The 15,645-nt window shown below is 42.7% G+C and overlaps 1 protein-coding gene across 2 annotated transcripts; it reads left to right on the top strand.

Annotated features, from left to right (window-relative positions):
- The first annotated feature begins 727 nt into the window (after positions 1 to 727).
- LOC113079627 (pyruvate dehydrogenase E1 component subunit beta, mitochondrial-like) lies at positions 728 to 13,767 on the top strand. Of its 2 annotated transcripts, none has more exons than XM_026251873.1 (10): positions 728 to 786; positions 884 to 943; positions 8,619 to 8,726; positions 8,811 to 8,873; positions 8,959 to 8,994; positions 9,077 to 9,362; positions 9,440 to 9,550; positions 12,218 to 12,309; positions 12,589 to 12,730; positions 13,352 to 13,767. In XM_026251873.1, exons 1-10 carry the CDS (start codon positions 751 to 753, stop codon positions 13,495 to 13,497), a joined length of 1,080 nt encoding a protein of 359 aa, XP_026107658.1. In that variant the 5' UTR covers positions 728 to 750; the 3' UTR covers positions 13,498 to 13,767. The 2 variants fall into 2 exon arrangements, with proteins under 2 accessions (XP_026107658.1, XP_026107657.1); XM_026251872.1 differs by having other exon boundaries at positions 8,616 to 8,726.
- Positions 13,768 to 15,645: the final 1,878 nt, after the last annotated feature.

The following is a 15,645-nucleotide window of genomic DNA, read 5'->3' as shown; positions in this document are numbered from 1 at the left end:
ACCCTGTAGAGAGAACTACTGTGTAAAAAAAGTGACCCAAAAAAACATAGCTTGGGCTTATGCCCTTTGAAAAGGACAGTTTTATTGAGCTTTTGTCGCATGTGTTGCTCTGTAAGGTAAGGTTAGTCATTTTAGCAATGTGGTGCAGCCTTAGCTTAAAAAACAGGGACACAACTAATGTTTACAGCGTATGGTGGTGGCTATCTATGCCATACTGCGTTTCACAGATGTGCTCCGATGTACACGTCTTCTCGCAGTTTGCTGGGCTGTGATCGTCTGGTACTGGCTGATGCCTGACGAATGACCCTCTCTGCTGCCCTGATGATCCTCACTGTGCCTCCTGATGGAATCACCAGACCTCCATTGTGTTTTTAAAGTCAGCAGGTGGTAGCTCTGGTCCTTGATAACAGATGGGGATGGAAGATCTTCTCCTGCTGCAGAGGACATATCTACAGCTGACAGGCTTGTTCAGGTGTCGATGACAGCTGGTAGTGACTCTGGGTGACAAGATGGCCGCCAGGGATGACATTAGACTCCGCTGTAAGACATCTAACCTTTATGTATATCTAATTTTGAAATGGTCTATAAAAAAATTGCCCTTTGATGCACAATAACAGTCTGACCCCAACTGCCGATCTGTCATGTTTCAGCTTCACTGATTGGCCGCTATCCTATACCGATTTCACAACTAGCCCCTGATTGGTTGAAACCGCATGCATAACAGACCCCAGACAGAGGACACAGTCAAACATGGCTTATCTGAGATCTATCCTGCGTTCAGGGAAGGTATTTGTGTGGAAATATGACACATTAGCAACATAGTACGCTCATTACAATGAGATGAGGGTTTTGAGACTGATATGGCATTGTGTTTGTCTTTCAGAATGCCGTTCCAGCGGTTTTGCGGCGGGAGTTTCACAGGACGCTGCCGGCTGCGGTGCAGGTCAGAGATGCTGCTCTCACCTTAAACAGATGCTGCATGACACTAAACACTAAAGCTTCAGAAAAACACCTGTAAATTGTGTTGAATATTAGTATGTGTTTGGGTGTGTGCTGTGGTAAAACCATAGACTGTATAAATTCACCCCCTGAAGGGCAAAATTTGCTAAATACATTTTTTTTAACCAAGCTCTAAACGTTGGGCATTTTAACATGGGGAGTCTATGGACTGACAGCCAGCCTCAAGAGCCCAGTTGATGAATCGCACTTACGTCACAGCACACTGTAAAAAAAGTAAAGTTGACTTTACTTAAAATTACAAGGTAATTTGCTGCACAGCTTTTTTGAATTTATCCCCATTTCGAATTAGTTCACTTAACTCAATTCACTGAGTAAGGTCACATGTCTCCCAACTTAAGATCTTTTGTTTAGCTGATTGAGTTTTTATAGTTACAAAAACTTTTGTTATGTAATCTCAACTTTTAATGTTATTTCACTTGACTTAATAAAGTACGTTCAGTTGACTAGAAATGTGTTTTTAAACAGCATCACAAGGTTAAAAAAAACTACTACATGTTTGATATTTTCAAGAGCAAGTTCAGCTTCATGACACCCTGATGAATAGTGTTGGGTATTGTTTGAATTTTAGCGATTCCGATTCTTATCGAGTCCTAGTTTCGATTCCAATAAGGATAAAAATCCCAATGTAAAAAAAATAAGTCCAACATTTAGATGTCAAACATGTATTCTGTCTTTTTACAAAGCATCCTGTTGCAGCTGAATAACATGAGCAAAAATCAGCAGCTTACAAAACACTGCAAGAGGAATTTTACCTGTGCTTTAAAAAAATACCATACCAAAACAACTAGATTAATATAAATTTCAAATATTAAAGTGTTAAAGACAGGTAAAAAGCCAGTAATAACATAGGAACAAACAAATCAATTCGCAATATCATGAATAAATACAACTAAACAAAATTTCAGGTACAGAAACTGTAATTAAAAAGTTTAAAAAACACTGCATAGTTTTCTTTTTATGAATAAAATAAAGATTAATCAATAAAAGTATTAAATATATTCAATCAAGATCATTGAATGATTTTCTTTGTTCTTTGATTAACATTAATGACAGGCTGTTGTCTCTTTAAGCAAAAATACTGTACATGTGTGTTTTCTTTCTCATCTGTTTACGTTCATCCTGTTAAATGTCCTGGAGGGAGGGGAGAGAGGCACCAACGATCTTCTCTGCTGCTCTCACTATGCGTTGAAGGGTCTTTCGGCAGGATGCATTGCAGGCGCCATACCACACAGTGATGGCCAGCTCGTTAGAATGCTCTCGTTGGTGCCTCTGTAGAAGGTGTACCATGATGGGGGGTCAAGGGGCTCTGGAATCTTCTCAGTTTGCCGGAGGAAAATAGAGACGCTTGCCTGTGATTTCCTTGGCTAGTGCTGCAGGTGTTGTTGGGCCACAGAGAGGTCCTCTGTGATGTGCACACCCATAAACTTGGGTGCCTACTCACTCTCTTCCACAGTCACAACCGTTTGATGGTTAGGACGTATGGCTGAGTGTGTGCTGCTCCTTGAAGTCAACAACAATCTCCTTTGTCTTCTCCACGTTCAGAGAGAGGTTTGTTGTCACTGCACCACCTGGCCATGCGGCTCACCTCGCTACCTGAGGTCTTCCAGTCAGAAAGTCCAACAGACAGTTGCACAGCGAAGTGTTGAGCCCCAGCTGGACCACTTTGTGAATGGGCTGTTCAGGGATGATAGTGTTGAAATGCTGAACTGAATACTATGAACAGGCATTCTGACGTATGAGTCCTTTTTGTCTAGATGTGTGAGTGCTGAGTGGACGGCATTTGTGATGGCATCATCGGTCGAGTGGTTGGCCCGATATGAAAACTGAAATGAGTCCAGGGAGGGCGGGAGGTCAGACTTGATGTGGTGCATGACTAGCCGTTCAAAGCACTTCATGAGGATGGGAGTGTCACGCTGTCAGTCTCTGTTTCCCTGAGTGTCCACTAGTGAGCTCACTTCTCCTTAGGCACTTCACCATAGGCACTATAATTCTGGTTTTGACCCATGGCAGGTTTGACTACGATTTTGGATTATCTCTATTTAAAATACCTGCGATTGGATCTCTCATCTCCTTGTGTTTCACTGGTCGTCGAATCGTTACAGAAGGACTCCATCGAAGGAGATCCAGCGTATATCTGCTCCCATTTCCTCCCCAGCCATCAAGCGGGAGAGGAATGGCTTTGAGGGTACTCGCCTGGTAGTGTTCCGTGTAACCAGGGGAGGTCGCTCAGGAGTGAGTAATCGAGAGGAGGTCCGGCAGCGATCTCCACTGTGGCCTCCTGTTGACCCGGGGTTCGGATGGGAGCCGGCGTTTCCCCATTATGGACAGAGAGGGGAGAGGAGGCGCAAATCGGCTGAGCCAGCGCCGCTGTGCAAGATGGCTGCCAGTCCAGTGCCGCTGCACAAGATGGCCGCCAACCTGATAATATAACTGATAATATAACTGATAATATTAACACTTGAGACTGAAGTAATGGCTGGTTAATTTACATGATAAAACAAAGCTTTTTTATTGTTCCAGTTGGGAATGCATCTATGTGTGGCAGGATAGATGGACGGGAAGAAAGCTGGCTATCCGATCCGGTTTCCTTCTGTTAAATGCGGTGATAGATCCAGAGTTTAGTCAGGTTCCGGTTGACCCTCCAGAGTCAAGTCAGGTGTTCATGGACCCTCCAGAGTCAGGGTTAGTCACCGTCGACCTTCCAGAGTCAGGGCTAGTTCCTGTCGACCTTCCAGAGTCGAGTCAAATTCCAGTTGACTGTCCAGAGTCAAGTCAGGCTCCTGTTGACCATCCAGAGTCGAGTCATATTCCTGTTGACCCTCCAGAGTTGAGTCAGGTTCCGGTTGACCCTCCAAAGTTGAGTCAGGTGCTAATGGACCCTCCAGAGTCAGGGTTAGTCACCGTCGACCTTCCAGAGTTAGGGTTAGTCACCGTTGACCTTCCAGAGTCAGGGTTAGTTCCTGTTGACCTTCCAGAGTCAAGTCAAGTCACTGGTGATCTTCAAGGACAGAATCAAGTCACTGGTGATCTTCAAGGACTGAGTCAAGTCACCGGGGATCTTCATGAACATATGCATGTCACCAATAATCTTCATGAGCAGAGTCAAGTCAGCACCGATCCTCTGGAATCCAGTATAAACACCATGGGATTACCAGAGTTTTGTCCTCCCGTTGGTCTGGCCGCATGGATGTGGTGGTCTTATGCTCCGTCCTGGGGGGCTTCCACCCTGACCACACGGCTGTGGTGGTCTTCTGCTCCGCCCTGGTGGGCATCACGTGATGTCCTTCATGGACTTATGTTTTTGTGTTTTTGTTTTCTTTAGTTTTTTCTGTCTGTTTCCTCCTTTGGACCTGGCCCTCCATCCCTCCCCCTGATCCTCCACTGGTCCACCACCCTCCTAAGTTTCTAGTCTGTGTCTGTTGTTACGTTTCCTTCTAGGACCTGGCCCTCCGTCCCTCCCCCTTATCCTCCGCCAGTCCACCACCCTCCTGGACTCCTTGTTTTGTGTTGCACTTCTCTTGTCTCTGTCTCCCCATTTTACCTGGTTGTCTTGTCTCTGTTTCCTCATTTTACCTCGTTGTGTTGTCTCTGTTTCCCCATTCTACCTGGTCCTCCTGTCTCTGTGTACCATGTTATCTGGCCCTCCGTCCCTCCCCCTAGTCCTCCGCTGCTCCAACTCCCTCCTAGTTCTTTGTCTGTTTGTTTTCCCTCTGTTTTGGGTGGAGCATCTGGCAGCTGCTCCGTGGAGGAGGGGGTAATGTCACGCTGTCAGTCTCTGTTTCCCTGAGTGTCCACTAGTGAGCTCACCTCTCCTTAGGCACTTCACCATAGGCACTATAATTCCTTTAGTCTGGTCCTGTCTTCACAGTAATTGCACTCCAGTTAATTGCATCAGGTGCAGGCAATCTATTATCATTAGTCTCCTTATGAAAACCTGTTCCCCAAGATTCCTCTTTCTCATATTCTGAGTTCCCATTCAGTTTCCTTCCCTTCCTGTTCCCTTCCTTGTTTTGTTATTTTGTTTGTTTGGACTGAAGTCTGGTTTTGACCCATGGCATGTTTGACTACAATTTTGGATTACCTCTATTAAAAATACCTGCGATTGGATCTCTCGTCTCCCTGTGTTTCACTGGTCGTTGAATCGTTACAGGGAGTAAGCGCAACAGGACAGCAGTCATTGAAGCAGGCTGGAGAGGGCTTCTTCGGAACTGGAATGATGGTGGTAGCTTTGAAAGATAAGATTTGAGAGAAAGACTTAGCCTGACTAAGTGAGATGTTGAAAATGTCTGTGAAGACATCAGTGAGTTCTGCTGCACAGTCTCTCAGTACACGCCCAGGAATGTTGTCAGGACCCGGAGCTTTGCGTGCATTGATGCTGCTGAAGGATCTCCTCACGCTTTCTGGGGTCAGCATCATCACCTGGTCGCCGGGAGGAGGTGGAGACTTCTGTGCAGTGGTACTGTTTTGTTTCTAAAAGCGAGCCAAGTAGTTGTTCACCTCGTTCAACTGAGAGATGTTACTGTCACAGGTCCGTGGTGGGGGCTTGTAGTCCGTAATGGTCTGTATCCCTTGCCACAGGCTCAGTGTCTCTGCTGTCACTGAATTGATGGGTTGTCCTCCTGGAGTACTGTCTCTTAGCCTCTCTGATGCAGCAGGAGAGGTTGGCCCTGGCTGTCCTCAGGCCCACCTCATCTCCAGCTCTTAAGGCAGCATTCTGTGTCTTCAGGGGTCTGTAGACCTCCCCTGTCATCCACGGCTTCTGATTGGCCCGGACAGTGATAGTCTTTGTGACCGTTACATAATCAATACACTTGTTTATGTAGGCAGTGACAGTCTCTGAGTACTCTTGGAGATATGTGGTATTATTGTATGTGGCAGCCTGCTTAAACATATTCCAGTCAGTGGTGTCAAAACAGTCCTGAAAAGCCTCTGACGACCCTTACAGCCATGGCCGTATCCAGCTATGAGGTCACCAAGGTCTAGACCTCGGTAAATGTTTCATGTTCGAAAATAACATTTGTTCTCTGATTGACAAATTTTCTGCTAAACTCCTCATATGAGTGTCTGCAAGTATAATTCAGAATGTTTAGAGTCCGTGGTATGAAAATGATCGCTGCAAGATGCTTCCGAAGTGAACGAGTCTTCAGAGTATTTAAAATAGCAAGATTTTCTGCTATTTATACTACTTACTGCAAATAGTGGCAATTATCTGCACCTCAATATTTTAGTAGCCTACATTAAAACAGTATGCAATAATAACTTATTGAGTCTAATTTAATGGATGCCACCTTATTGGGACTATCAAGCCCTCCCTATTTGATTTTTTACTTAATTTTCATTGAAAATAAATGTTTTTCTGATGTGATCCAGGTTTGAACTTCTGCGCTAGTGGAGTTGAGTGTCATGTATTGTCTTTTGTAATCTTGACTATATGAAAATAACACATTTGGTGGGCAATATGTATGTTTGTATGAATAATAAACAACTGATAAAATTATCCACCCCATAAATATAGTATTAACAAACTTAAAATAAATAGGGTATGATTTAAAAATTAACATCCGTCCAAAAACATCTACATTTCTGTCTCTTTTCAAGTGTTATATAATTAGTTGTATTTATAGGGGTTATTATAGCACAATGCTATAATAAGGAGGTTATTATAAAAAAACCCTGGACCTCACTAATTTTCAAAGCCTGGCTACGGCCATGCTTCCAGCCACACCTGTATCTGTTTTTGAACTGGTTTGATGACTTTAATGAGTGGTCTGTATGCAGGCATTAGCATGACAATGATGTGGTCTGAGGCACGAAGGTAGGGGAGGGGAAGGGCATTGTAGAAAAGCATCAGGGAGAAAAGCATCATTCAGTAGCTGCTCAGTGATGTGCTAGAACAGTTCATTTAGTGCATCATTTCTGTTGCTTTTGATGTTGTTCGGAGGAATGTAAAGAAAAACAAGCAGTATGGCAGTATATTCAGATAGAACGTCCGGCACTTAATAATCAAACTCCACCAGGGGTGAGTAGTGTTTGCAGATCACAACAGCATCGCGGCACAACGCATCATTAATGTTAACACAAAGCCCGCTGCCTGAGGTTTTTCCTCCCGCGACGAGAGCTCTGTCCGCCCAATAACGTGTAAGCTGATCAAGCTGAAAAGCGTGGTCTGGAATGCTGTTGCTAAGCCATGTTTCCGTTAACAAAAAAACACAGCAGTGTCTTACAGTCCTCTGAGTGTCACGGTTCATGAATCCAACGTCTACAGCTGTATTCATGTTACGTCATGTTGATTGTTTCATGTGGGTGTTGCCGCTGATCGTCTGATCAGCAGCAGGTGCTACTCTTTCCAACAGCCTATTTAACGCCCTGTCTTTCATCTCTTGTTTGTCAGATCGTTGTTTGAGGTCCTCCGTGTTTGATGTCTGTTCAGATTCTCGTGTTCCTGTTCTTGCTTGTCTCCTGTTCGGTTGTCTCTGGATTGTTCCATTCACACACGGATTACCTTCACCTCTCACGGATCTACCACCAGCGCCATCTCTACCAGCGCACTCAACCCACCTACTCACCAGTCTGTGCTGCCATCGAGGTTCCTGCGTCACTCTCCAACCTTCATCCATCTCATCTCCTTACAATAAACTCTGTTAACTTGCATTTGCCTCCTGTCTTCCATACTAACCGTTACACTGAGTTGAGTGTAGTAATCGGATGTAGTCCATGTTCATTGTCCAAAGAGCATACGTTAACCAGTAAGATGGTGGGGATGGCTGGCTTGTGTGGGTTAGCCGTTAGCCTAGCCTGGATACCTCCACACATACCCCTCTTCTGCTTCCTCTGACGCCACTTGTGGCACCTCCGCTGTGGATGAGATGCAATAGTGGGGGTCGGTGATGGTGTAGGCTTCCGGAGCAGACAGGGTTCCCCCAACTCATCCGCTGCGCGCGCGCTTAAAGACCATTTGATGCGATGAAGACGTACAAAAAACTGTGACTCACGAGACAAAAAACACGGGAGCGAGAGAAGCGTGTGGACGTGCCGACATCGTACCATGCACATCGTAAAGTCATGTTTTCGCCACCTTATTGACTGTATTTTAAGGCATATTTTGGACATTTCACAAGTTAAAACCATCTTCATTTTTTCATGGGCAACTGATAAAGAAATAATTGTTTTTGTTTTTATATATTAAATACTTCTCTTGCCCTTGATTGCCATATTACTTCTATTTGGTTTTTACCCTGGTACAGCCATGTATAATGATAATATCTTGGTTTTAGGACTTCATAGGATTACTATGGCACTTTACTATGTATATTTACTATGTTTTTACTTTTTCTCCATATACATTGGTATATAATGGTTTTATGTGGATTTTGTAATGACACCATACCGTGTTATTTTTTTTACATGTTGTTTTTTTTTTTACATTGTCTTGCTATGTTTTTTTGGACATGTACTATGGTATTTCCATGCTTTTCCTTACAGTGTATTGGGTATCAAGTAAATCTCATTGTATATGAATACAATAATTACTCAGTAGCATGTTTTATATTAGAGTATCATGTGATATATGTATAATTAATAGGATTTTATTGTTGCAGGTAACAGTCCGAGATGCCATCAAGGAGGCCCTGGATGAGGAGCTGGAGAGGGATGAAAGGGTTTTCCTCCTCGGAGAGGAAGTCGCACTGTTTGAAGGTGCATATAAGGTTAGAAGCAAATATTTTTATGATACTTCAGTTATCAGTGATGCCCAAGAATCTTTTTCTAAAGTTGCTTGTGTTGGGTTGCAGGTCACCAGAGGCCTTTGGAAGAAGTACGGAGACAAACGCATCATTGACACACCAATTACAGAGGTGAGAATGATGATAAACTTGTCCAAAAATCATATATATTTGTTTTCAATTATGCTCATAAAAATTTCCTGATTTTTCAATTCAGATTGGCTTCACTGGCATCGCTGTTGGTGCTGCCATGGTGAGTTTTCCTGAAACAACATTGATAAAAGAATTTGAAACTCCATCATGTTCTCAAACTATCCCATCACATCCTATTTTAGGCTGGTTTGAGGCCCGTTGTTGAGTACATGTCCTTCAACTTCTCCATGCAATCAGTCGATCATATCATCAATTCTGCCGCCAAGACCTACTACATGTCTGGCGGCCTGCAGCCCGTCTCAATTGTGTTCCGCGGGCCCAATGGAGCTGCGCCCGGTGTGGCGGCTCAGCACGCCCAGTGCTTTGCAGCCTGGTATGGACACGTTCCCGGTCTGAAGGTGGTCAGTCCCTGGAGCGCCGAGGATGCCAAGGGCCTTCTGAAATCAGCCATCCGTGACGACAACCCTGGTGAGTTCCTCCCTGTGTGAAGAAGATGATCACAGCAAGTGAAGGCTGCTCTGACTGTCATATCATGTCTCTTTCAGTGGTGTTTTTGGAGAATGAGATAATGTACAGTGTGCCGTTTGAGATGTCTGAAGAGTCTCAGTCAAAAGACTTCCTCATCCCAATCGGAAAAGCTAAGATTGAAAGAAAAGGTGGGTGATGTTTTGAGTTTAACAAGCTGAGTATATAGTAGTAGAATTAATACTATTACATCACTTATAAAACTATGCTAATCTTTTACCGGATTTCAATTATTCGGACGTTTTACTGAATGTTGTTGTCGGCGGAGCAGCAGCGCTGATCAAATGCTTCAGGAAGCGCAGATGGGGGAAGCGAGTCCGGGGCACTTGTCAGACTCAGGAAGCGCGGTTGCCTAGCATCCATCTGGCAAATCTCCGCTCTCCACCAAACAAAATGGAAAACTCCTTCTCTCTCGGACAAATAAGTGTTTTCTCACAATCTGCTGCTCTTGTTTCACAGAAACCTGGCTGATTTACACCAGTCCAGACAGCACGCTCCATCTGCCGGGCTTTCAGCTGTTAGAGCAGATCGAGACGCAGAATCATCAGGGAAATCGCAGTGACGGGACATGCTTTTACATCAATGAAAGGCGGTGTACAGATGTAACTGTGTTAAAGTAGATGTGCTGTTCAGATCTAGAAGTGCTCTTTTTTAACTCGAAGCTGTTCTATTTGCTACAGGAGTTTCACTTTTTCATTCTGGTGAGTGTTTACATCCCTCCGCAAGCGCACGTAAGCCTGGCTTTACAGAAACTCGCTGATCAGATCACAGAGACAGAACAACAACACCCGGACTCTGTTTTAATCATTTATGGGGACTTTAATGAAGTCAACCTCTTCCATGAACTGCTAAAATACAGACAGCATTTTATACATGTCCCAGCAGAGTCAATAATAAATTGGATCACTATTACACCACAATAAAGAATCCATATCACTCTGTTCCACGAGCAGCTTTGGTGCTCTCTGATCACTGCCTGGTTCATCTTATAATGACTTGCAAGCAGAAACTTAAATCTGCTGAACCTGTAGTAAAGATTGTGAAGAGATGGACCAATGAAACAGTGCAGGATTTACAAGCTTGTTTTGACCTCACTGATTGGAGTGATTTTGAAGCTGCTACCACCGATCTGGACAAACTTATAGAGACTGTGACATGCTATATTAATTTGTGTGAGGATATATGCATTCCTACCAGGATGTATTTAACATTCAACAATAAGCCATGGTTTACAGCAAAACTCAGACATCTTCGGGCAGCTGTGGCCTAATGGTTAGAGACTTTGACTAGTTAACCGAAGGTCGCTGGTTTGAGTCTCGGTGCTGACAGGAGTTGTAGGTGGGAGGGAGTGAATGAACAGCACTCTCTTCCACCCTCAATACCCGAGACTGAAGTGCCCTTGAGCAAGGCACTGAACCCCCAGTTGCTCCCTGGGTGCTGGATATATAGCTGCTCCAGGTTTGTGTTCACTTCTCACTGCTGTGTGTGCACTTGGATGGGTTAAGTGCAGAACACCAATTCTGAGTATGTTATACCATACTTGGCAAATGTCACATTTTTTTTTCTTTTTCAAAGAGGATGCCTACAGAAATGGGGACAGAGTCTTGTACAATCAGGACAGGAACACACTGAGCAAAGAGATTAGAGCAGCTAAAAGGACCTACGCTAAAAAGTTGGAAGACCAGTTTACTTCTAACGACTCAACTTCAGTGTGGAAAGGGCTGAGAGCCATCACACACTACAAGACATCATCCCCCTGCACTGAGGCAAATCAATGACTTGCTTATGACCTGAATGAGTTTTATTGTAGATTTGAAACCCCCCACATCCATTCTGACCATCTCCCTACACAACCGTTAACACCCCCTCCAATCACCCCCCCCCCCCCCCCCCCCCCCCCCCGCAATTCAAATATGGGAGGATGATGTGCACCAGGTCTTCTGGAAGAACAAAAGAACAAAAGCTCCAGTCCCAGCTGGATTTTGAATGTATTTCTTTCTTCACATACTATTTTTCCCTACTATATAGTAGGTAAGTAAGTATATTAGAACGCAAATTAAGTATACGTACGTCTGAATCTACTCTTTTATGAGCACAGAAGATTCAAACATACTCATTTGCTGGCCTACTGCTTTTCGCATGCTATATAGTAGGGAAGTATGCCATTTCAGACGCAGCCAGCATTTGTTTTTTATTGTTAAATGAATCATCAATCTTTATATCCAGGCACACCTGTGCACCAGTGTGGCCAATTCATCTGATTACCCCTGTAAATGCCTGTAGAGGGAACACAAAACACGGCCGAAGGAGTAGTGAAGTACAGCGGCTGTGACAGTGAAACTCTCCAAAATGGCACAAGGGTGATGCAGAGAAGACTAATTGTTCAACAAAGTTGTGAATTTTAGTTTTCTATTGCACACAAAAAGTATTCTCGTAGCTGCATATAATTACGGTAGTTCCTTTGCAGTCTATGGGAGGGCCAGAGAGCTCTTGGAATTCATCAAAAAAATCTTAATTTGTGTTCTGAAGATAAACAAAGGTTTAATGGGCTTGGACCGACATGATTTTTGGGAGAACTATCCATTTAAACAGACTGAAACAGATATATTTTGTGAAAATATTTATATATTTAGTTGAAATGTTTACTATTTAAAAAATGTAACTTTTTTTGAGTATTATTTTTAATTTCTACCCTGGGAAAAATCTGTAACTGCTATTGTTAATTGACATTTAATTGACGGACATTAATATTATAAATTAAATAGATTTCTGCAAATGAATGTTGTCATTTGATGCAGGAAATCACGTCACGCTGGTGTCTCATTCCCACGTGGTCAGTCGGTGTATGGATGCTGCTGCGGTCTTGGCCAAGGACGGGATCGAATGTGAGGTATGACGTCATTTTTTCATGTTGAAATTGTTTTAAGTGCCATTTCCAGTTCGGGTAAAATAGACACTTGATACACATTTTAAAGGATTCAAAAAAGCTGCTTTAATTTCATTGTAAATGAATGAACCGGTTTTGTGTTAATTTAAACTGCTGTGAAAGAAATTCTCAAAAAATTTGAGACATTTACATGTACTCTTACATTTAACATGATTTATATATACTTATTGAAAGAACTAAGACGATTTTTAAATTAAATCTTGTCTGTGTTTTCTTCTGTAGGTGATCAACCTGCGCACAATCCGGCCTATGGACATGGAAGCCATTGAAACAAGCGTAATGAAAACAAAACATCTCATCACTGTGGAGGGCGGCTGGCCTCAGTTTGGAGTCGGGGGAGAGATTCTTGCCCGAATTATGGAAGGTATTTTTCTTTTTATATTTTTGAAATGTCTTTTTTTGTTATTTATTTATCAATCAATATAACAAAAATGCTATTTGAAGTCAATTCCAGTTCAGAACGAAACACTAGCATACTGTACACTAATAGGGAAGTCGTGGCCTAGTGGTTAGAGAGTTTCCTAACCATAGGGTTGTGGGTTTGAGTCCTGGGCTGGCAATACCACTACTGACATGTGCTTGAGCAAGGCACTGAACCCCTAACTGCTCCCCGGGCGCCGCGGCATAAATGGCTGCCCACTGCTCTGGGTGTGTGTTCACAGTGTGTGTGTATGTTCACTGCACTTTGGATGTGTTAAATGCAGAGCATGAATTCTGAGTATGGGTCACCATACTTGGCTGAATGTCACGTCACCTTTTTTATTTTATTTTTTATATCTAAACAGCATGTAGTGTACACTGCTTTGCTTTTTAGTATGAAACATATTTAAACATCAGTATGCTGTATTTTTGTTGCATGACCTCATTGTGTTGGAGGAAAAATTAAAAATTAGGGAGTGTGTCATTCCAAGAATACCCATCGCTTTTTTCTCCTCTGTATATGGATTCATAATTTATTTTCTTTTTTTCTGTTTTTTTTTTCAAGGTCCTGGTTTCAGTTACCTTAACGCCCCTGCAGTCCGAGTCACGGGTGTAGATATTCCAATGCCATACGCCAAGCATTTGGAGGAAAATACCTTACCGCAAATAAAGGACATCGTCTTCTCCGTCAAAAAGACTTTGAATGTTTAACATAATAGATTTTCCTACCAGGATGTTTTAAATATGAAATAATACATGTTCTCTCCCATTTCTGCATCAGTGTTTTGGGAAAAAGGGTTTCCTGTTTCAGCTTGTATGGGTCTTTCTGTTACATGGCTCTTCCTTCATTAAATTTACTCATTTACTCATTTTGACTCCAAAAGGAGGTTTTGTCATGACGGTAACGTTTATGGCTGTAAACAACCAAGCATGGGTATGATGCTTAAATTCTACTGAAGGCTAAAGTAATAAAATGTTATCAAAAAGGGTTGTAAGAATGCTTGTGATTTCTTTAATCTCATTACATTTTTGCAGTATTGAAATTAAGCGTTCCCTTATGGTTATTCTCAGGTCATTTTTATAACCCTATAAAACTATATTTCCAATGAAAACGTTGTATACATTGTGTAATGAGATAATGACCTATAAAGAGCTCTGAAATTCGTTTAATGCAGCATTTATTAAAATACAGACATTAGATCAATCAAAGTTGCTGATAACTTCTCTATTTTACGTATGGACAGAACAGCAGAGGCCGGTAAATCCAAAGGTGGAGGAGTGTGTTTCATGATTAACAAGAAATGGTACGCCGGTATGCGATAATATAAATATAATGAACTACAACACCATTTGATCTAAAGGTATCAAACCAACTTTAAAATATTCTGAATGTTATTCCCTATAATCCATATTTTTCAAATGTTTTATATACTGAACCCATTTAAATAAAATAAACTCTGACACTGTTTGAAATAAGGGTGTCAAACCAGCTGTAAAATAAATATATATTATTGCCTATAATGCCCTTGGCTTGGTTTTTCAAAATATGCCTTTATTGTTTTTTTATATTCTGTATGCACTGTATCCACTTTAATTAAACTCTAAAACAGTTTGAGATATAGTTATCAAAATAACAATATCGATATATTATAGTAAAAATATCTATATATTATAATTCACAAGTCTTTTTTAATTATTTTATTATGCCTTTATTGTTTTTATATACAATATTGAAAACATATGTCACGAAGGGGTGCGGGGATGAACTCAGGCGCAGACAGAATGCACTACGCACAGGGTTTATTAATGACAAAACGGGAAAACAAAACCCACGAGGGGGAAAAACAACGACTAGGGAATAGACAAATAACTTAACAAGACTAAGACTAGAAACAAACAAAACAAAAGACTCTTCACTCAGGAACTCTCACTACAGAAAAACAATCACAGCTCTCACTACGTTTCTTCAAAGTGTAACAATGAACCGCACTAGACAGCAAACACAAGGGGATTGAAATAGGGACACTAATGATAACATAACAGGTGACACAGGTAAAGCAACAATGACAGAACAAGGATAACAAGGGGGCGGGGCAAGTAAACGAGACAACACAAGCACATGACCCAAAGACAAGGCCATGTGCTTGCACACAAAACACGGGTCTGTCATGATCCTGCCTCAAGACTAGAGAGAAATCAAGGACATGAGGGCAGAATCATGACAGTACCCCTCCCTTAAGGAGCGGATTCCAGACGCTCCTCAAGGGGACATCAAACACGGGACATGACTGACTGAGATACAGACACTAACCAACAAAACATGAAAAATAACAATAAAGGTAAACACGAAAACACCACAACAGGGTTTGGGTGACAAATCAGAAAGAACAAACACGGAAGGGGAGGAGGCGGAACAACAAAGTTCATGGGGGGAAGTCCAGGGTGGATGGGTGGAGCAGAAGTCTTGGGTTGACGGGACAAAGGCTGATGACGAGGGATCCGGGCAGGTCTGGGTGGCGTAGAGTGGGAACTGATCTTGGGAGAAACACTGCAGGGTTGGACCATGACAGGGGGTGCAGCAGGCAACTGAGAAGAGGGAAATGGTCCGGGGTTCACAGTTACAGGCCCGAAATCAGAGCTTCCATCCGAAACCACGCTCATCTCGTATTTTGCAGCGGCGTGGACAGAAGCTGGCTCTGGAACGGAGCTCACTGCAGCTGGTTCGGGATCAGCGCTCACTGCAGCTCTAGGAACGGGGTCTGGGGACAAGACAGGTCTGGCAGGGACTTCTAGGATTTTGACTAGGCGTGACAAATATTCTGACAGGGTTTTGGCAGCAATGACAATAGGCATCTCTTG

This window comes from Carassius auratus, unplaced genomic scaffold (assembly GCF_003368295.1).
Source record: "Carassius auratus strain Wakin unplaced genomic scaffold, ASM336829v1 scaf_tig00028799, whole genome shotgun sequence".
Taxonomy (NCBI): Eukaryota; Metazoa; Chordata; class Actinopteri; order Cypriniformes; family Cyprinidae; genus Carassius; species Carassius auratus.
The sequence above is the reverse complement of the archived record's forward strand: the minus strand, read 5'-3'. Positions and strand labels throughout refer to the sequence as shown.

Coding starts and splice junctions, on each gene's coding strand:
- LOC113079627 (XM_026251872.1), top strand. CDS start 751: ATGGCTTATCTGAGATCTATCCTGCGTTCAGGGAAG. Junction 8,995..9,076: donor TCGCTGTTGGTGCTGCCATG/GTGAGTTTTCCT, acceptor ATCCTATTTTAG/GCTGGTTTGAGGCCCGTTGT. Junction 12,731..13,351: donor TCTTGCCCGAATTATGGAAG/GTATTTTTCTTT, acceptor TTTTTTTTCAAG/GTCCTGGTTTCAGTTACCTT.